The sequence below is a fragment of the Colias eurytheme genome, chromosome 1 (genome assembly GCF_061535395.1).
Source record: "Colias eurytheme isolate Ceu_HAF_F1 chromosome 1, ilColEury1 Martin Lab GWU primary, whole genome shotgun sequence".
Lineage (NCBI taxonomy): Eukaryota > Metazoa > Arthropoda > Insecta > Lepidoptera > Pieridae > Colias > Colias eurytheme.
The window spans coordinates 2,422,898-2,447,033 of record NC_142980.1 but is presented as its reverse complement, the minus strand read 5'-3'; the positions used below and the strand labels follow the sequence as shown (position 1 = coordinate 2,447,033).

At 33.9% G+C, this 24,136-nt stretch overlaps 1 protein-coding gene across 2 annotated transcripts in view; it reads left to right on the top strand.

Annotated features, from left to right (window-relative positions):
* The window catches only part of LOC149910904 (glutamine synthetase 2, cytoplasmic-like), a 37,496-nt gene extending 14,703 nt beyond the window's left edge, over nt 1–22,793 (top strand). The window contains exons 2-8 of one of the 2 annotated variants that reach the window (XM_090120372.1): nt 5,162–5,209; nt 6,873–7,070; nt 14,743–14,904; nt 15,531–15,744; nt 16,451–16,708; nt 17,080–17,219; nt 21,358–22,793. In XM_090120372.1, the coding sequence (XP_089976498.1) occupies nt 5,185–5,209; nt 6,873–7,070; nt 14,743–14,904; nt 15,531–15,744; nt 16,451–16,708; nt 17,080–17,219; nt 21,358–21,506 (1,146 nt within the window). In that variant the 5' untranslated portion in view covers nt 5,162–5,184 and the 3' untranslated portion in view covers nt 21,507–22,793. The other variant, XM_090120365.1, reaches the window with a different exon arrangement.
* The last annotated feature ends 1,343 nt before the right edge of the window (nt 22,794–24,136 follow it).

Genomic DNA, 24,136 nt, shown 5'->3' with positions numbered 1-24,136 from the left:
AAATTTTAAATGCGCTGTTGTTAATGTTTAATCACGATTTAGTTTAATTTTTGGAGTGATCTTGATTTCAGAATAGGTACGCTCAGTCATACTCAATATCTAACTACAAACGTAGGAAATATAATATATATTCATGATTATTTTCAATGAAAACCCTAGTATTAAGCCCGAAGCTTTCCAATACAGTTATAAATTCACACCTGCAATTATCGGTAAAGCCGAACATTTAATAATTAACTAGTGCTGCAGAACGCTTCATACAAGATTACGCGGCAATTTGTAACCATTCACCAATCACGATTAATTTTATATTATCTGCATTTTAACGAGTCCATTAGCATGTAGCAGTGATATTTTTAATCTGTGCTGGAAAATTTGTATGGATACTTTTTCTAAGTATTTATGTCCTGTAACTGATTCGTGATTAACAACATTTTTTCTTTTATATCACAATTCGATTCTACTAGTAATGTCATTGACGCACTAAAATTGGATGTGTCAAGGCTACAAACGTGTTTATTGATAGGTACCTAATGAGTTATCTGCTGATAACCCGTTCACAACAATATATCAAGGATCTACGAGTATAAATAGGTCAAGTCGAGAGATAAAGTACCCACTGAAACTGTGGCTAATTAAAACCCACACTTGATTATTTTATATTGCTTTTGTGTTACCGAAATAACTTTGTAGCGTGCGCGTGTATGTAGTTTTCATTGATTAAAATATTACGTATAAAAAGGTAATAGATATTGTTTTTTAATCTGTGCTTTGTGTCTAGTTACCTACTTTTGTTGTGATGCGATCACTGGACGGAATTTTGGTTGTTTGTCTAAAAAAATTGATTGTTTTGTAAATTCAATTATCTCAAGATATTCATACAACATCATCTGTTTAAATATGACTAGTTGTTTGGTGAAGCGTTGGATAATTCTAAATGCGTGCGGCTATTTGAGCAGTTACTAACACAGATATAGTTCTGTGGTTACTAATATGTTAGTATTGGCCTCATTCCATACTCGGTGCGGTTTATTCCGATAATCTCTATCATTCCTTTTAGAATTATCATATCAACTGACGTTTGGTTTGGCTCTTTATTAATTTATTCTTTATTATGCGTCTGCGATATAATAATAACATGCACAATGCACATACGTACGAAAAGGTGGCCTATTGGTCAAAACTCAAAAGCAATCTCTTCCAGTTAAACCTAATTGGCAAGGAACTCTGAAGTCTGAACGTGCACGCGATCTCTGTAAGTTAGAACAAAAACAAACGAATCGAGAACCGTCCTCATTTTGGAAGTGGCAGATCAAATCGCTTAACATTAATGTTCTAATTAAAAAAGTAATTACCGAATTGTACCTTACCTATGTCCTTAGGCGTAATGTTTACCGTTTTGTTAGAGTACAAGGACGACGAATGTAATAAGGTTATAGTGTAATAAACGAAACCGCTCGCTTATCAGATACTAATTTGTCATTATATTTGAACGTGAACCAATTATTCGAAATATTCCATTCTTTGTTTACACACGAATGTAGACAAAAATATTACGTAGAACAGTCACGCGTAGTATTTCGGTGGGCACTTTGCCAATCGATTTCTTCAACACGAGCTTCTATGTCAAGGACTTCCTCAAACTTCCCGTCATTGTCGAAAATCTTTAATCCATGTTTGTAGTGATTGGTTGAGACACCGAATATGGTACGTTCACCGTGTTGGACTTATAAGTTTATATATTGAGTGTAGGTATAGTATGTTAGAGATATGTGAATACATGTCGCTTGTGATGATTTTAAGAAACAGATTTCTCTATAGCTGGATATGTTTTAAACCAGATTTTCAATAATTGAAGTCATAAATTTTAGTTCTTATCACCAAAAATATATTCTTCTTTTAACTATGTAGGTACGAGAGATATAATATTTTCGTCTTTCTAATTTCCTGTGTATTTTAATTTAATTTTATATTAACCGAAAATAGGTGTTCGGTGTAATGACCACCGAACACCCTAGTCAGCAATACTAGGTATCGCGGGCGGCGTTCAACCCAATTAAAGGCAGTCCACTACTAGGTATATTGCCCTACAATAGGTAAATTATACATATGTAATATGTATATACCTAATTATAAAATTATAGGTCAATAAAAACTGGCAAGGGGCCGACAAAGTAACAATTAAAAAACGATAACGAAGTTAGAAAAGGAAAAATGTATGGGATTGACCCAAGATTGACCACAGGGATTGACATTTGACATTAGATAGACCACGTGATCTAACGCGGCGTATGTCAATCCCATACATTTTTGCCTTTTCTAACTTCGTTATCGTTTTTTAATTGTTACTTTGTCTAAGGCCCCTGGTATACAATAAACATTATAGAATCGATTCAGATAGTCTGGTCGGTATTTCAAAATTCAGTTTATTACATGAATGTACGACGACTATTAAATTCGATTATTCCGAAGTCGCCTTCAATCTTCACAATATAATATAGAAATTATAATACAAATGATTGACATTCTAATTTATAAATCACGTTCTTTGGAATCTATAAAATTTTGGCACTAAATATATATTTAAACTTTAAAGATATAATTTAACATCTTCGTGCCAAATTATTCATCATTTCATGTTCGGTGTCAAGGATTCTATTTATTTACAAACAAATATTTTTTTTATTTAACACGTTGATATATCGTTCACTGGACAAAACGAAAAGAAAGATCACATTCCTTCTAAAACGCAATTACATGAAATTATATCTCTATAGGTTTCCATTATATATGTATATCTAGATTAGTAGATATATATCTAAACTAGCTGCTCCGCGCGGTTTCACCCCCGTGGCTCCAACTCTGTTGGTCGTAGCGCGATGATATATAGCCTATAACCTTCCTCGATAAATGGGCTATCTAACACCGAAATAATTTTTCAAATCGGACCAGTAGTTTTCGAGATTAGCGCGTTCAAACAAACAAACATACTTACATACAAACAAACAAACAAACTCTTCAGCTTTATAATATTAGTATAGATAGTAAGTATAGCGATATTCTCAAACTTCATAACCCAATTTATAAGGCTAAAACTGCCACGTTTAAAATGTAATCCGTTAGGTTTACATGAAGCTCACACGGGAGAGTTTGGATACTGGCTAACTTATTATTTTTTTCTTTTGCCACTTTCCGCGCTTAAACTATTAACTACTTGTTTCGGTTAAATAACGTGACCACAGCCAGCGATCTCTGCCAGGCAACCTTTGGATAGAATTCATAATATGTACATATTACATCTCTTTATATATAAAAACTAGCGACCCGCCCCGGCTTCGCACGGGTGCAATGCTGATACTAAATAAACTACAGGAAAACTGTGAACGTTGTATATTAAAAAAATAGCGGCCCGCTCCGTCTTCGCACACGGGTATAAAATAGGTTTATAGCCGGGCGGCCGGCCGGTACCGCCGCAAATGCTACGTCCCGCAATTTTAAATCTGTAATATCTTCGAAAATATTCACTTAAATCATACGGTGTAAGGGCCATATAGATCTATATTAAATGAACAATGTATTGAAGGTATTTAATTGGTTAAGCATTAATGCTGTATTGGTTAAAATCGCATCGAAAATTAGCCATTATTTGTCGTAAAAAGTAAATGACAAAAAAAAGTTATTGTGGGTTATCCATAAGAGATAGACATATACCATCGCGGACTTTTTTATAGACCTTTTCAATGTGTATAATACTTAGTACATTATTTTGATAAAACTCGTAGGGTTCAGCCTGCGTTTGCAATGTAAGCGGAAAAAATGTAATTTTTTACGACATCACATTAGAAACCTCAAAAATAACAGTACTTCTCCACTATTTAATGGATGTTATTATACATATAAACCTTCCTCTTGAAACACTCTATCTATTAAAAAAAACGCATCAAAATCCGTTGCGTAGTTTCAAAGATTTAAGCGTACAAAGGGACATAGGGACATAGGGACAGGGAATGCGACTTTGTTTTATACTATGTAGTGATGATGAATCGCAAAATGTGTTGGTAAGCGCATAACTCGAGAATGGCTGAACCGATTTCGATAATTCTTTTTTTATTATATTCCTTGAAGTACGAGGATGGTTCTTATGTAGAGAAAACGTAAACATGTACCACGGGCGAAGCCGGGGCGGACCGCTAGTACATAATACATATTCGTAATCAATTAAAATTAAGGCATTTTTTTATTATATATTATGTGGAAGTGGAACGGTATATAACCGGATATGAAAACGATATAATCTACACTAATATTATAAAGAGGAAAACTTTGTTTGTTTGTTTGTTTGATTGTAATGAATAGGCTCATAAACTACTGGACCGATTTTAAAAATTCTTTCACCATTCGAAAGCTACATTATCCACGAGTAACATAGGCTAGGTTTTATCCCGGAAATCCCACGGGAACGGGAACTATACGGGTTTTTCTTTGAAAACGCGGGCGAAGCCGCAGGCGGAAAGCTAGTTGCAAACTAAAAAGAAAGATCAAATTCGTATGGAATACCACCAAACTTCATCAAAAAGTAAAATGTAGCCTGTAATTTTACGTAAAATATTACGTGAAGGTATTTTTAACGCAATATTTAATAAACAATAAAAATATTCTAACACTATCATGAACAGAAAAATAAATAGAAAAAGTATTTTAAAAGCCGTGCGGCTTTATGATACCATAATAATTACTAATTAAATTTTTTAATAAGCGTACAACAAAATCAGATTACATTACATAAATTAAAATTTATGAATTGCTAAACATATGCGTGTCATATACCTACCGAATAATTTTGCCGATTATGGCAATATTATGTTTTATTTATACAAATGTCAAGGCAAACCATACATTTGATTAAATAATATAAGTTGTTCATTGTCTATATTTTGAAAATCATTTTTTTTATTTATAACATTATGTTGTTATTTACCATTTTCATAATTTATAGATTTTAATACATTGACTCAAGTTTGTTTGTTTAAAAAAAACGAAATGCATTAAAAGCGATTTTTAATTGTATATTTTTTTTTATTTATGTATGTGTGTGTATTTCTCTTTGTGAATAAATAGAAAGTAATGAAACATTATTAATTTTTATTTTTTGTTGTTACAGGTCAATTATAGTAAATAATAACAATGGCGGATGCTGCAAAAATAGAGCGTGAGTATTCTTTAATAATTAATAAAAATATTTTTAGATTCAATATAGAAAACGATATTAAATCTAAAACAACATGAAAACAACCAAAAACTTCGTTCATCTTAAAAATTTGAATATTGAACCCAGATTGAGTCCATGTCATGTTGACATAATTTAGAAATTACTAATTTTCAATTGACATAATATTCGAACCGTCGCGAAATTTTTGTGTCATAAAAATTGCAAGTAATTTAATAGATGTGCAAAATTATAGTAAAATACATTTTCCCGCACACCAACTACTAAGAGAATTAAATGCGTGTGGAATTTCATACAACGTACCTGGGTCACTAACCTCTTACAAAATGATGTGTTTTGACATTTGGATGTCAAAAGTGATAGATCGCCGCAAAGGTAAATAATAATATAGTCAATGAACATAGACAAGGAATATCTCATTCTATCTATGTAATGCAAATGAATCGCCACATGTGTAAAAAAGTAGTAGGCAAAAAACTCCAGAGCCTCGCTCATCGTCGCAGAGTGGCCAGCTTATCGGTTTTTTACCGGATACACTTTGGTGAGTGCGCTGCGGAACTACACGAACTTGTTCCGCCATCCCCATTCTTCCATCGATCGTCGAGGCGCACAGATTCTAGGCATCGCCATATGGTGGACGTTCCATGTACCCGGACTAAGCGGTTCGATTCCACATTCTTCATCCGAACCGCGAGGGACTGGTACGCGCTTCCTGAATCTGTGTTCCCCGACGAGTACAATATGGGGGTCTTCAAGCGAAGAGTGAACCGGTACCTACTAGGGAAGCGCGTACCATCTTAGACCGCATCTAGCTTTCCATCAGGCGAGATTGTGGTCAAGCGCTTCCCTATCTAGAGTAAAAAAAAAAAAATGTGTTTCTAAGCGTAAAACTCGACTTTTTAACGTTTTTGTTTAGGCACAAGGAAGGTTGTTATGGAGGAAAAACACGAAAAAGGGGGCAAATGGGGCAGAACAATCTCTGCTGAGGCAGCTTGTTTAATAATATTTTAATGAATGCCATAACTGTTTTATACACATATCATATAATTAACATTTGAGATGATCTATTTAATTGAAACACATTATAATTAGCTTTAAATGTTGCAACATAATTTATTCTCGTTTGACACAATGACATCGAGTTATCTCACAGATAACCTCTATTAGAACGCAAATTGTTTATTTTAAAACACACAAAAGCGTTAGAAACTAGTTATAACTATAAAAATAATAATATTAAAAAACAAAAAGATATTTTTCCTTTTAGAGGTCGCGTGCGGTCTTTTGAGATAAATTTTCTTTGTTCAGACCAGGATGTCCGACGAACTGTATGCCTTATTCTTATAAAAATGTACAAGACACAAGTATATTTTCATAAAGGAAATTATTATTTGTTTCCACTCTATAATATTGAAAAGAAAGTTTAGTCGTTTCATTTGTTTTAAGCTAACAAGCTTATATTTTCTAGAACTTTCGTTGCGTTCAGTTATTCGAAGATTTTCTAGATTTTTTGGTTAATAAGATTTAACGTTCTATCTCTACCACGTGTATATATTTAACCCACGGTATCAGACATATACATTATACAACCTTCGATAAAAAAAAAACAAAACCATACCAATAAGTTTTCACTATCCGTCCACAGATAACCCAAAAATCCTGTCGGGGCCAGTTCTAACGAACTCCCCCAACGCGGTACTCTCCAAGACCCTCCTCAGTCGGTACCAGGACCTGCCCTTAGCGGCTGATAAGATCATCGCCACCTACATTTGGATCGATGGAACGGGAGAACACTTGAGGTGCAAGGATCGCACCATTAACATCATTCCGAAGCAGCCTAAAGGTATGTAGACAACAACATTAATAATTGAAATACCTAAGTTCGGTATGATGTTTCTTTTTTTGCAAAATGCAAGCGGAAATAAATCCGAATCCGTCGAAAATATCCGTTCAAAAGCAGGATAGTATCCGACTAGTTGAATTCTTCAGCAATTAAATGTAACTGACGAAACGTAAATTTTCTTTGTTAGAATAAAGAAAAACTGAATCAAAGCCTTAACGCCCTGGTCATTCCATCAGCGGCTTCGTGGTTTTCGGATAAACGTTTCAATTAGTGGCGGTTGGCTAACTTCTCAGCTGTAGAGTGATGGGCGATCGATCAATTATATTATAATATATTGTACTCTCTAGCACTGGCACATAATTTATGATATACTCAATTATTTATGTAGCTTTGCGGTCTACTATTTATTAAAACTATACGAACGTGTTACGTATTGCTTATAAAAGAATTGAAAGTGTTATCAATATGGTTTGCTAGAAAAATAAACATTATTATTAATGATAAGTATATTTTGTGACAATAGAAAATAATTACCAAGTTCAATCAATATAAGTACCGCTTCACCGAAGTTCACGTATCGTGTTCCATATTAACAACTTCGCTAACTACTTATACCTGTTTTCAACGCAATATTGAGAGATAAGTACATACACCCACAAGTAAAAACTTATGATTTAACACTACAGAAACGATCATGTAGGTTTATCGTATGCATTTATACCTTTACAATAACTATTCATTGTACTTATTGTATTCAATGACAAATGTTTAGTTGTTTTCCATTCGATCATACGAGAAAATAACTATACCACATCATATTGTGCATACAAATAACGCCTCCTCGCTGATTTCAACCAAGATAAACAAGTGGTTCCGTGCGAAGTAAAATTAAGCTTCTCAGGCTAGCAAAGTTGAAAGTACCTACAGATTACTTATTCTAATTTTTTAAACTCAAACTCAATCAATTATTTACTCAATTTGACTTCTTCTAGAAGAACTTTTGAATCGTCAAACCTATTTTAACATTTACCATTGATTCGGAAAGCAGTCGATTCTATTGAGAAGAAACGGCAAAAACTCCATAGTTGCTCTTTTAAAATCATGTCATTATTACAATTTAAGTTTACATAATATATCATAATATGCCAAAGAACTGCCCTGTGGTTCTTACGCGACAACGCTCCATGGATATTCCATGTATAATAAATAATAATAATTAGTATATATTATATAATGAAACATGACATTATAGGTACTACATAGATTAAATAGAAAAGACTTCTCTCTAATTTAACATGTTACATAAAAGAGTTAGAATACCATCGTTAATAAAATGGCACCTGCATACCCACAGTACTGTAGTGTATAATTAATTCACAACAAAGGTTCTTTTGCTTTTTGCACCGAACATTTTCGCGTTTCGAGGCTTCAGTATGCATATGTACTATTCGCAATTCAAATTGGCTCGATGCATTGATTCAGTATTCCCTGTGTCCTGAATAAAATTTAAATTTAATAACTTTCGCATTTTTGAGACTATTTATTTGAGGATTTTTCATACTATCACCACCAATTATGTGGAGTGCTGGAAAATATAAATCGATTTTTAGTTTACCTATAAAAATAGTGTAGGGTTCATGGATCCGTTTACTTTTATTCCCAATACTAGCTTTGCTCTCGGGTTTACCCGCATTACTCAGCTCCTTTTGGGCTTAGCGTGATGATATAATATAGTCTATATACTTCCTCGATAAATGGGCTATCTAACACCGAAATAATATTTCAAATCGGCCCAGTAGTTCCTGAGATTAGCGCGTTCAAACAAAGAAACAAACTTTAGGAACTTTTTTTTTTACAAGCTTTATAATATTAGTAAGACGTAATATAAGTAAGATTTTAGTAAGATACAGACTGTAAATAGTCAATGATAAACTTTCTCTTTCATGTATCTTATATGAGTTTTCTCATGTAAATTGGCTATAAAGTGTAAAATCCCTCCCTGTAGCACTCACCATTGTGCAGCGGATATTGGTTTTGCCGCTAACGTGTCTCTCTCGACGAATGAATAATTTGAGCCCGTGTGCTCGAGACACTTCTTTTACAGTATCATTTCGATTTTCCTTTGTCTTATTTTTAAAGCGTTAACGTTCAGCGACGTTTTTTTCTTTTCTAGGAGAAACTGGGGCTATCCTATTTTTAAAAACCTTTCACTATTAAACGAGATATTAATTATATGGAGGAATATTACACAGCTTACTGTGTAATATACTTATCAGAAAAGATAATTAGGGATAATATACATAAATATTTGTCAAAAATTTTCAAATAGACCACCAGGAACGATATCTACAAGCGGTGAATTTATCAAATACTCCGTGTGATTTTATCAAAATCTATGAATGTTATCATCACTATTTACTATCAATAAGTAATCGTTATATAGCCTGAATATTACCTATCAGTTAATACACGAAGAGACCTATTTATAAACCACTTAAAAAGCTGAATACCGCTATTTGCTATCGATTTAATAATTGCCTATAGTGCGTGGCATTTTAGTAAGTAAATAATATTGTGTGTGTACCTAATATATAAACATCTCTCAATCTATGACAAAAATGTCGTGATTAAAGTAGCATTGACCTCAAAGTGAACATTTAACAACTTGTTATCATATCTAAATATTATGATAAACTCTGGTTTAACTCTAAAACTTCATTAGTCGTCTACATGAACACCGGTTTAAGCTGACACTGATAATCATATTGAATTTATTATAATTTTCCACAATCCGCTTTCTGTTTACGCGTTTACATTATTAAGTAATTATTCTTCTTTTAATTGCACCTTTTACTACCTACCTAGAAAATAAGCGAAGCCTTAGTTTTTATACAATTAAAAATACATTGTTTCTCACTTCATGGCGTTGCAAAGCGTAATTACAGGCCGATTGCAATCAACTGCGAACGCGATCTAGTGCAGTACCTACTGCTCCAATATTATCTAATAAAGGCTTAAAGGATAATAAGAGATCTGCATACAGTGTCGTATTACAGTGTGCATTGAATAAATAAATGGAACGGTTTTACGGTCTGCCTATTGCCATCCAGACCGTAATCATCGGCTGGTACTGGCCAGAAATCATGATGGCTCTTGAAATATTTACGCTTTATTTATTCTGGTAATCTAAGACCTTCGAATATAATTTTGTACCGCTCGCTAGAGTGTATTCGGAAATTATTCTATTTTATACTTAGTTACTATTGACATTTATATTTGATGGAATTCACATCAAAGTAGGCACTGATTTATTACCCATTAAAATGTTTATTACCATTTTAACAGCAAGTTGAGAAGGGAATAAAATCTTTTTGATATCTTACAATATTTGAGAAATAAAATAAAACTCCGTCAGTCCTCGGATCACAGACACAATAGAAAATCTATTGTGTCTCGGCCCGATCGGGCCGCTCGGTGGTCAATGGGTTAAAAAGATCTTTTTAGTGCAAGTACTTATAGTTAATAATTAACACTAATAAATTTCGAAATTTATTTCCAGCTTGTTGCGTTTTTTAAAGATTTATAATTAAGTAATGAAGTAACACAAATTTATTCAGCACTTTATCCGGCGCTGTAAAGTGATTGCTATGCTTAAGTCGCCTGTAGCTACTAGCTACTAGGTACACGTGCCGCATTGCATCAAACGACAATTACTGGACGTTTTACATTTTTTTAGCCTGTGCAGTTTGTGACTTGTGTCAGTTTAAAGCGAGGAGGGCAAAAAGATTGAGAGTTACTGCAACATTGATCCCCTTTGCACTTGCATGAAAAATTATATTTTAGGCAAATATTGTAAACATTTGTTTTGGAGTGTTTACAAACAATAACTTTTTCTTATCGTTTTTGTTCTGGGGAGCTGTCAAAGTGACATTACACGCATATCCATCATATGTGTTGAAGACGTGTGTCACTAATTTATTAGCATATCTTTACGCGTTAATTATTGAATGCTTGCATTAAGTTCGAACGTACTTATTTTATTTTATTTATTTAATACTTACTGTTCTGCTCGGTTTCACCCGCGTAAACGCAAGTATTTCTATAGCTCATTTGTGTTAAATGATTATCCTACATTACATGCTATTTATCATCATAATTCGTTGAGTGGTTTTACGTGAAATAGGAACAAACATACATCTATCCATTCATCCTCACAAATTTTCAATAAGTAGGTATGTAGGTAATATAAGATCATTAGGCAATTGTAATGCACCAGGTTTCATATAAAAAAGTGTCAAAATGAGGCCCCGTCGAAAGTTCTGAGGTAACAAACCCAGTCGAATTGAGAACCTCGTTTTTAGAAGTTTGTTGAAAATTAAAATCCACATAGCATCATTCAACGTAACTACACATTTGTCAGCACGCAACACGCGTTTATCCCTAGAGCCCACGTTATTCGAATAGTGTTATTAAAACTATTGTTAGTTATGTAATCATAGGAAACGTGACGCGTCATCTGAACTGGAACATCCGCATAATTAGCGCGGGTTGACCTTCAGACTAATTAGCGTTTTTAACGGGTACACCAGGGCACGAGGCTTGTGAATGTTTGTATGGGAATAACTCGTGTGGTTGAAAGTTCTAACCAATTTGGTATAACGCATAAGCACAAAGTGGCTGCTGTTTGTAATCGCGAAATATAAATAGCTCATTATTCAGTTTTCAATAAACAATAGGAAAATAGAATTAGGTACTTAGCTAATTTATTAGTTACTAGGTTTCCGCCCGCAGTTTCGCCCGCGCAGTCAAAGTAATACCCGCATAGTTCCCGTTCCTGTGGGGCTTCCGGGATTGCGTCATTTTCCCGGGATAAAAAGTAGCCTATGTCCTTTGTCGGGTATCAAAATATCTCCATAACAAATTTCATAAAAATTGGTTCAGCAGTTTAGGCGTGATTGAGTAACAGACAGACAGACAGAGTTGCTTTCGCATTTATAATATTAATTTAAGTATGGATGTACCTATTTTTCCCAATTGCTAGTTACCAATAAAGAATATATAAATATAAGGATACGAAGCTCTCTACCGTTGTGAAATAAAAACGATAGTGTTTTTACTTTAAAATAATCTAATATGATTTTTCAAAAGGCACAAGTGACATCTGATTTATGATTTTCTACAACTGGGATTAACAAAGAGACCACCTCCTTGGTACAGTGGTTGACGCGTGAGCGTAGCACCAAGGGGTCCTGGGTTCGATTCCAGGTGTAGACGAAGAAAAAAAAATGTCTTGGTCTGGTAGGACATCTACTTGTCCCTAAGGAAATCGATCAGTGAAACAGATGTATAAAGCATCTGCCCCTTACCCCACTAGGGGACACCGGACATGGGACTTCACTTCACAACTGGGAATATAACCGACTGTTCGAGAATTTAAAATTACGGCAGATTAAAATCTTTTATACATATGTACTTATATCTAGTCTAGTGTTCACAACTCAAAGTATTATTTTAAAAATTACAATACGCTGTCATATGCATTGTTATTTGTTACATACAATACGCAATAAAATAGTGCAATAACAATGCAGATGCAGTCTGCAGCAGATACCGTATCAGATGAATATATTAACAACACACACACAATATGTAAACTTGTAGGTATACAACGTTACTATCATGAATATTATCATATTGTAGCTGTACGTTTTTAACATATTTTCAACAAGTCTATTGTTATTTTAAGTTATCAAGGAATAATAAGAATCCTGATGTTATTCTAGTTTCATATTAAACACCTAGTTAAAACGACAGTTTCTAAATACGCTTGTAAATTAGTATGCTAATAGGTACTATACTTCTGACTAATTGAACATACATATTAGTATTTAAATTGTATACTCATTATTGAGACGCTTAAACCTCAAAGAGTTGAATTATTACACCATTTAGAGCAATAAGAATTCATTAAAACTAACAATAGAAATTATGACTGAAATATTCCACGGAGTTTTCTGATGGACGTTTGAATAGAACACTGGAAAATTTTACCTTCCGCTATAGTTAGTAACATTTCAAAAATCTAAAATAGGTTGATATTAACACTGAATTTTATGTGTTCCGAATAAATCTTACATCGTTAATTCCCGGCCTTGTGGAAAAAACATGCAAACTTTACTAAGAAATCACAGGGCGATACTATAATTACAGCACGATTACATACACCTACTTCTTTACATCAAACGTGGGGCGAAATAATGTAGATGTTATTTTTCATGATTGTTTTGCGTGTGTCTTTGTCAATTTGAACAGCAATTATTTCATTATTTCATCAACCACTTGTATGCTATTTTTTTATAAATTAATGTAAAATGAAATTAAAATATACGAGCATTTTTTATATAAACTCATATTAATTATCGTATGTAGTCTCGAAATAAATATATATAATAATTCTTACAATGTGGTATAATAAAACAAACATAACTTTTCAATGCCTCCTACTACATATTAGGTATATGAATACAAAATAACTTGTGGTTTTAATATAAAGTTACATTAACCTAATTTTATTATTTACCTTATGTATCAATGATTTCCATCACGCGTTTTCCTCAATTCTTGTTAAACTATGTACGTAAGTAATAATATTATAAATTAGCTTTATAAGGTAATAAGATTTTAAAACATGTAAACGATTGCTTGTATTGTGTAGATAAATTGACAAGAATTCTAGAAGCGATGACCGAAAATTGTATACTTGAAGTACGGAATCGAACAAATGCAACACACGCAGAAAAATATCTGCCTCCATTCTTTTTCCCGAAGGATCTCGAAAATGACTTTGATTTCCAATGCAAGTGGCGGGAACGGATGAATAGGGACAGCTTTGATGAGAATTTAAAAGGTTTCATGTTAATATTGCTCTCTGCAGTCTTATAACTGTCCAGCGTATCGAGAAAGTGTTTAGATTTTCATGTAGATACTTTTTAGTTAGATGGATACAAAAATAATTCATAGACAATTATTAACAGTATTGCCACTTTCCAGATATCCATTTTAGAGAACTTTACTTAATATATCCTGGTTTTTCTTTATTAAATAGATTTGTAGGTATAAATAGAGAAACTACATAGTTACTTAGATGATAGTTACAGATATTAAATATAGTATTCATACTAGGAGTAATAAGTAACGTAATCTCGCAGTAATGACGTAAAGTACCTAATTTTACCACTGCGTTGTTGCAAATAACCTGTAGATTATTGGTTTGGCTTTTGCGATGAATATTATTTAGGCGATGATGACTGTTTATAAATAGAGCTGCATAATGCATAAAATAAATGCATTCATAGAAATAACGTCGAGACTTGAATGTGATTGGAATAAATAATTAGTGACACTAATTATTTAAAACTAATAATACGTTTTATTATGTTTGAAATATATACAAAAACATATTATACATATATACATAACATAGACATTAATATTAACACTCTTTATACATATTTTATGTTGAATGGTTTCAACTTCAACGGAATTCGAATCCTTTGTGACCCAGATTCTAAAAGGCCACGGTTATTGACTCTGCCTTTTATTGTTTGAGAACCAAAACTCAGGGTTTCATAATAAAACAAATAGTATAATGCGTAAAAATGTTTACTTTCAGATTTGCCGATATGGAACTTCGACGGCAGTTCTACAGGTCAAGCGGAGGGCCACAATTCAGACATTTTCCTGGTACCGAGAGCGATCTACAAGGATCCCTTCAGACGCGGCAATCACATCCTGGTCATGTGCGACACGTACAAGTACAACATGGAACCTACAGGTAAATATACGTCGAAAAAACAAATGATTTATTAGTGTGCCATAAGCCTACGAAAATTAATGATTATCATCACATTATCAACCCAATCCTGACGGATGACAAATGATAATAACCATAGACAATAGAAAATAAATTGAGTCCATAATAAAAATTAAAAAACATTTCGTGCTACAGTAATATTCAATTAGAATAGAATGGATCGTTATGTAATTAGGAATCCATAATATCCAATACGATTGTGTAATTATACATCCAAGCTTTCTATACGAAGTTGTGTAATTTAAAATGCCACATTACACATAATTACTTACACCACCGTCTTCACGTGTTGTGAAGGGCTTAATGTTCGTAATTGTGGATTGCACTAGCAACTTCGTATAGTACGGTCTCACGCGCCAATTATTTTTAATGCTTATTTCTAGGATACTTAATAAAATAGTCATTCCCTTTTCCTTTTATTTTGACAAATAAAGATTACTTTTCTAATGTGTGTCGAGATTATCATAATATCTTGTTTATGTCGAATTATAAATGTTCTGTCATACTTTACTTCTATACTCCCCTTGAAGTCTTGGCTTCCTCGCATCAAACACTATTGCTATACCTACATATTAAACTTCCAACAGAGAGCAACCACCGTATCAAATGCCAGGAGGCGTACGACAAGTGCAAGGACGAGGAGCCGTGGTTCGCAGTGGAGCAGGAGTACATTCTGCTGGACGCCGACCTGCGGCCGTTCGGCTGGCCGCCCGGCGGCTGCCCGCCCCCGCAGGGACCTTACTACTGCGGCGTCGGCGCTAACAAGGTCTTCGCCAGGGATCTTGTCCAGGCTCATTATATGTGAGTACTCTCTATAGCTGATATATTCATATATTATGTTATGTATAGCTGGTAGTTGGTACCTATTAAATGTATGAGGATAATAATTTTCCTATTTTTAATAAACTTACTGATTTTTATTACAAGTACTGTATAGTTTATTTCTAATCTTATCTATGATAGGAATAGTTATCAATAAAGTATTTTATATTAAGCAATAGTCAATAGATATCCAACATTTATTCTCTCTATGCTTAATAGGCTCTTGAAGCGGCTTGTGTTCTTGTAAATTCATTCATTAAAACATCGGTTTTAAAAACAGAATGCTACACATTTAATAACATGAAATTATTTGTTTGCGTTAGCAGTATCTATTCCGTCTATCATGCTACAATTAAGTAGGTACTCATTTCTGATTACAAATTCAGTTGACATAATCACAGTTGACTGTAAATGTATATTTTAATTAGATGTTTTATTAAGTTTCTCGTGCGATGTCTGTCGTAACGAAATACGAGATAAAATTAGAAAAAAAATGCGTTATGCAGATATAAAGAATTAGAAACTGGATCACCGAGCTTTAGCTTTGCTCTCCGAGCCCTCAGCGTACGTATACGATTCACTGAAAGTACATACCTACAAGACTGGCTCGGTCAACCACAGATGACAGTTTACTATAGTTACTACCTACGTGATAGATAGATGCATTAAACAAATACATCAACAGTTGCTGCCTGTACGCCGGAGTGCCCGTGTCCGGTACGAACGCGGAAGTGATGCCCTCCCAGTGGGAGTTCCAAGTGGGTCCCTCCGTGGGAGTCTCAGCCGCTGACGACCTCTGGGTCGCGCGCTACATCCTCCACCGGCTCGCTGAGGAGTACGGTGTGATCGTGACCTTTGACCCCAAGCCGGTCGCCGACTGGAATGGCTCCGGTGCGCATACCAACTTCTCGACGAAGAAGATGCGGGAAGAGAATGGTATCATGTGAGTATGCTTTTATTGAATGTTGGTACTCATGTTATAGTCAAATGCAGTGTTAATGAACTTACAGTTTATCATACAGTGCGGGTCTGTTTGTGTGTGTTAACTAGGATTCTTCGAATTCGACCTACAAGTCTTTATTTTGCGTTCAAATTTGTTGTGGAAAGTATATGCTGATACTTTAGACTAGAACTACAATGTTACTTTATAATATATAATATAAAAAAAACATTGGCTCGATACTGAGGTACTATGGTATAACGCTTGGCGCTTGCCATTTGAAAGGATTCCAAGAAATTGCTGACATGTTATCATAAAATTACATTTTGCTAAATATAGCACGATTGCTTTAATTATTGTGTTTATGTTCTCAGCGAGATCGAGAAGGCGATCGACAAGCTGTCGAAGGTGCACATGAAGCACATCAAGGTGTACGACCCGCGCGGCGGCAAGGACAACGAGCGCCGCCTCACCGGCCTGCACGAGACTGCCAGTATTAACGACTTCAGCGCTGGTAAGTGAGATCGAGAAGGCGATCGACAAGCTGTCGAAGGTGCACATGAAGCACATCAAGGTGTACGACCCGCGCGGCGGCAAGGACAACGAGCGCCGCCTCACCGGCCTGCACGAGACTGCCAGTATTAACGACTTCAGCGCTGGTAAGTGAGATCGAGAAGGCGATCGACAAGCTGTCGAAGGTGCACATGAAGCACATCAAGGTGTACGACCCGCGCGGCGGCAAGGACAACGAGCGCCGCCTCACCGGCCTGCACGAGACTGCCAGTATTAACGACTTCAGCGCTGGTAAGTGAGATCGAGAAGGCGATCGACAAGCTGTCGAAGGTGCACATGAAGCACATCAAGGTGTACGACCCGCGCGGCGGCAAGGACAACGAGCGCCGCCTCACCGGCCTGCACGAGACTGCCAGTATTAACGACTTCAGCGCTGGTACGATTTGACACTAATATTTTTAACTAGCTGTGCCCGCGACTTCGTCCGCGTGGAATAGTGACTGCATAGTAGGTAGTTACTACTTAACTTTTATTGAATAAACACGTACTACCATAAATAATTAAACGAACTGTTAGTAAAATTTATTACTAAACTGAGCTAAAAAATAAAAATAAATTCCTTCCTTGTACGGATGTTTTTGACAATATGTATAACCGTTTCTACGAAAAATCTATTTTTTCATTCGTTGATCTCAAAAATAAAAATTCCAATCACCAGAACGACAGGAAATTTTAATAATTTATTTTTAATTGTGTTTTGCACAATTTTGTTAAATTACGACTGGATGAAAATTTTGTTCGTCGTCGTCGTCGTCGTTGGTAAGGTGAACAAATCCTTATCAAAACATCATACGCTTAAGACAATAATTAGTATCGATAGCGGATTCTATTCCTTTGCGTTTTGACGTTTGTCTCAGCGCTCAGATCTTTCCTGTCTCACGCCGTAGTAACTAAACCGTTTAGACCGTGCAATAAAAATTAAATAAAAAAAAAAAACTCAACTCAACGAAGAAAAGTGCATAGAAAAAGGAAAAAATGTTGTGTGGTTTTATGAAACCACGGTAAAAGTGAAACTTAGGCACAAAATTATCGTATTTGTACGATAATGACTCCGAACACTGCTTTATACCTACTCGGCAGCCGACCGTCACGCGACATGCGCTACACAGACCAAAGAGTTTGAGACGATGTAATAAAAGTTTCACTAATTTTACAAACTTCCCGAAGATCTTTAAAAATAAATACCATTTTAAATATTTATAAAAATAAAAAAACAAAGTCATCGGGGCATCATCATTATCATATCATATACAATTATATTTTTTTTATAATGGTACTTAATTTTAAAGATCGTCGGGAAGTTTGTAAAATTATTATTTATTCCTTTTCCTTCGTTGCGTTGGGTTTTTCTTTTTAATTTTAAAATTTTTAACTTCGGTTTCTTATTTTCATGTGATATTTTCAAGTGAGCGAGACCTACCTCTACCTCCATATTACATTCCTACATCATATTGATATCTATAAGTTTGTTGCTCCTTGACATCTTTTAAGTTGGGCCGTAACCGTGCACAAATTGTAATGGATCACAGTGGCAAAAGAAGTGGTATCTTTAGGAAAAAAAATTGCCAAGAGCCAGGCCTATGTGGCTTTGAGTAGAGTTCAAAATTTCCAGGGTGTGGCTATACTCTCGCTCCCATATCCCCCTCTTCTTTCACAGACTTTCAACCCTTCTCTTTCCACACCTAGTAAATGGCAGAACCGATTTTGATGTAAACCATATTATCTAATTATACCTATATGTACACGTCATATCCTGTCGTTTGATGCTCCATTTGGTTTATTTATCTAACCACTGTCACCCCTAAATGTAATAAACGGATGAACCGATTTCGATAAAACACGTTGCTCTTTTATATTTTGATATGCCGCTTGAGTATATTATTTGATCACATTCGATTATTGTTCATTCCCACTTTCACCGCTGTAATCTAATAAATGGATAAACCGAATTGGATAAAAATATAACTAATATTTTTTCCCACATTCCCACTTTTACCTCTATATACCTAGGTATAATAAATGGATGAACCGATTTTGATACACTTTATCTAAGAACCAGCGTCGGAAAATATGCTGCCTAACACGCATCTAATTCGTATTACCTGTTAGCGAGCTACGGTGGCACAAACAGACAAACATAGCGGTCAAACACTTATCACCCATCTTTTTGATGGTTAAAAATGGTTAAAAGGGGTTAAAAATATAATACGACATAATTTAAAGGACATTTTATGTATAAAATTTACCTAGAAGTAAGCATAATTATTCTAATTTGACCCCTTCCCCCCCTACTACCTCAGCTTACCCCCCCACCCTTGGGGACTTTCGATATGATCACCTGGACATTTATAAGGAATAATAATTACTGTAGCGTATAACACATAACTTACGTTTTATCGTACACTGTATATTGTACAATAGAATGCCTTTGCAAATGTTCGCCGTGAATACTTAAATGGTCATAACTTTTTTATTTACAAACCGATTAACATGAAATAAACACTTAATGTTAAATGAAGATTACCACAATATATTAGTGAAAACCGCATCTAAATCGGTTTCTGAGATTAGCGTGCACAAACATACAGACAAACAGACAAACAAAATTATAACTACAGTTTTGGGTTTGAGATCGATTTAATAATAACCCCTGCTATTTTTTTTACATATTTTCATTGTACAGACATCACTTTTCTAGAATTTTATTATAATATGTATTGAATATTGATTGACCACGCGCAAGGTTACTAATTTCCACTACATCCTCACGCAAATCGTCAATTTTTATGAACATTGAATTTGTAAATTAAAAAAAAAATCAAAAGATAAGTGTACCTAATTTTAATAAAAAGCTACTAACAAATAAAGTTTTATCAAGAACTAAAGTGACCTTCTTTGGGCGTATAATATAGTCTTGTAAAAGTTATACATGATAAAAATAAAATTTCATCATTTTCTTATTTTGTCATAACTTTAACTAATTAAAAACATGAGTCTAACTATATAATTATAATAAACAATAAATATAAAAGCTACAACTTACCTTTCGTGGGAACGCAAGAAGGCGAAAATTAAAAAAAAGCCGAAGATTTTTAAAAATGTAACCAATGAACACAATCACTGTTATCTACTATTACCCAAAGAGAATACAAATACTACGTCTATTACCTATATAACTGTAACTAACATCAAATAATAAACATCTACCCTCACTTATAAAAATTTAGTATATTCACATGAAATATAAGCGCACCTATTTACTCTGGGAAGATATTAATTATTTATTTAACTTTAAAAAAAACAAACTCACCAACATCATAATATTTAAATTATGAATTTCCAAGGAGCGTTAATATTATGTAAATTGATTTAATTTTAATGAAATCTCATAGATGGCGCTGTTTTAAATTTGTCTTTATACTACTAAGATTCATTATACTGTTTCTCTGCCAAAATTACTTAAATGATGTAGTTTTTATAGTGTAAAGGTAGACAATAGCATGGCTTACTCAAAAACAACATTTAAACATGAGTCTTTATATTGTACGCTGTCGTAGTACACGGAATACGTAAGAAAAATAAAGGTTCACAGCTCCTCCCCCGAAGGTGATAGCATGATAATATGTATATAACAGCCTGACCCGACCTGTTAGTAATATTCATGCAAAATTTGAAGTAAATCCGTGCAGTACTTTCTGAGATTAGCCTGGACAAACATACAGACAAACAGACAAACCGACAAACAGACAAACAGACAAAAATTCTAAAAACTATGTTTTTGGCTTCTATATCGATTATAGATCATGGATTATGTATTCTTTTAAAAAAATATTCAATGTACAGTTTTGACTTTCCTACGATTTTATTATATGTATAGATTGAGTTTAATTATAAGAACCTTTAGTATGCCATAGATAAATTTGTTGCATAAAATTAAGGATTAAAATATGGCCATTGTCATTTACACTGCTCAATGCGCATTTAACCTGAACCTACAACAATACTGTGTCTCTTATGATAAAATGTCATGTTTGATTGTATTATGTATGTGTTACATTTGATCCATTCTATTGTTTCAGGAGTCGCAAATCGTGGATGCAGTATTAGAATCCCACGTACCGTGGCTGAGGAGAAGAAGGGCTACCTGGAGGACCGCCGGCCGGCCTCCAACTGCGATCCCTACGCCGTCGTCGACGCTCTCATGCGCACATGTATACTGAACGAATAACACGAGAGTCGATTTCATGCCACCTTTAGACGTGTTAGCTAGCGCCTTTATTACCCATACTTCTTTAGATGGCAATTAAAATTTATATACGTCAATGTCAAATTATTGCGTCAAATATCTGTGGTACTTTGACATACGCCATATACCTAGCAAAATAATAATCGCACAATATAAAAAAAAAAACGTTCACGTCGTATTAGTAATAGTTTTAATATGTATTCCTTTTTATAAATTTTGTAATAACTCTTACAAGTAATTGTCTACAAATAATGTAAAGTGTTCCATAAATAGATTTATAACAAAAGCCTTAGTCATATTTAGAATATTGTAATGAACGGTATACTTAGCAAAAAAGTATTTATTCCAAAAAAAGGAACGATTCCACAAGAGCTACATTAATTATCTTGCTCTTTTATCATGATTCGAAAAGAGAAAGCATGATTCAATTTATTTAAATATGCATGCACGGAAATATAGTCGAGGAATAAATACAGTGGTTTATTAACAACATTCCATAGACCATAGGCAGCTTCTAATTGCTTAGCTGGCGTGATAAAGGTAGCGCATTAATGGACCACTTATGATATTAAATAATAAATATTATAGAGCATATTGTTACGAATATTATGTGATATTTAAACGTTAATTGTTATGTTCATGTTATAGTTTACGCGTTTACAAGATTAATCACATATCATTATTAACAGCCATGAAATAATAAAAAGTAAAATCGGATATATCATTTACTAATATATGCCTACAGATTTATAGTAGAATAATAATTAATATACAACGTCGAACTAATTATAGGTTTAGAGTAAATTGTTAAGTGATAGTCAAGAGTCTAGTGCGAGCGGTTCGCCCGATATTTTATTGAGTTCAAATCTGAGTACCTGCATTCGCAAAAAAAATATTTTATGTTGTGGCGACACAAAAATGGCCTTGTATTGATACTATATTAATATAAAACAATAGAGTAATGAAAATTGTTTTAAAACCATGTCAAACTACCGATAGGAACACATATGCTTTGAATCTTATCGGTTGGTAATATCTGGCATTGACAAGCGAGGACTTTCGGTTACTTCTCATACAGCCTTATACACTTGTGAAAAATAACGACAACACCACGATAATAATAATTAAATAAGCATAATAATAAGTATATATTCATTTATTTGAATGTTCATACAACACAAGGAATTGAGATTTATTTAATGAAATGTTTATGAATATGTTATTATGGGATGAAATGTTATACAAATAAAATAATATTGTTGTATGAAATTTTTCTTTTATTTAATTCACCTTTATGTTTTACCTACCTATAATTCTTACAAGAACATAGGTTAAATAACTATTTAACGAAATTTATGCGAAAATAACTATTTAAGCCTTTGTGTGTGTGATGAGATCTTTGATACAGAATACGATCTAAAAACAACAAAATTACGTTACTTTTGAATTTAGTAACCTTATATAATTAAATATTGGATGGTGTTATTAAAATACACTATACCTATCTTATCCTACTAATATAATAAATGCGAAAAAAGTTTGTGAGGATGTGTGTGTGTTTGTTACTCTATCACGCAAATACTACTGAACCGATTACAATGAAATTAAGCACACATATAGAGGTTAACTTGGATTAACACAGCCCCCCTAGTCAAGTGGCTTTCTGTTAGCGTAGCGTTCAATAGAATAGACTACGAATGTATGAGATTGACGTAAGCTGTAGATAAACGTATCTACAGGTTACGTCAATCTCATACATTCGTAGTCTATTCTATTGAACGCTACGCTCACAGAAAGCCACTTGACTAGGGGGGCAGGTTTTATCCCGGAAATCCCACGGGAACGGGAACTATGCGGGTTTTTCTTTGAAAACGCGGGCGAAAATCTAGTACCCTATAATATAGAATGTGTGCGAGCAGTGAGCACGCACTAACGATATTTAGGACACTTATACATATTACAACTATTTTGCACTTTAAATACACACTAAACATGTGCCCACTCCTCTTCCTCCATATGTGGCAGCCATCTTATTTTATTTTGAAATATTCACTATTTGTGCAAGAAAAAAAATCATATCCATCTACTGACGACTAAAAGTTAAGATGAATGAAACTAAAATAACTTTTACTCGTTAAGATAAATGAAACTAAAATAACTTTTTAATATTTTATTGACGACACATAAATTCTAACTTCTTTTCAAGAGTAATCATCTTATACTTATCTATAAATAACAAAAGTGTTTAAAATATCCTGAATCATGATCATAAGAAAACAATTTAACAATGGACGAAATACATCTTCAAATAAATTTATGAACAGGATAGTAAGTGTTAGAAAAAATTATAATTGGCACACTGTTAAGCGTTAAAATTAAAAAGCTTGCAAATTTGTTTAAGGTAAAAGAATTATGCAACTTCAAAGAAAATGGGTTAACGATTCAAATTGCAGATGAGCTGTGAATACACTTATTAAGTATTACATCAATGACACCAAATATTGTTTCAATACATTTAATATTTCTATTACTTCCCAAATGTTGAGTGCGAGTTTAAAATTCATATTCATGCGCAGCAAAACGTATCTTAGCTAAAACTTGTACATTTTCCC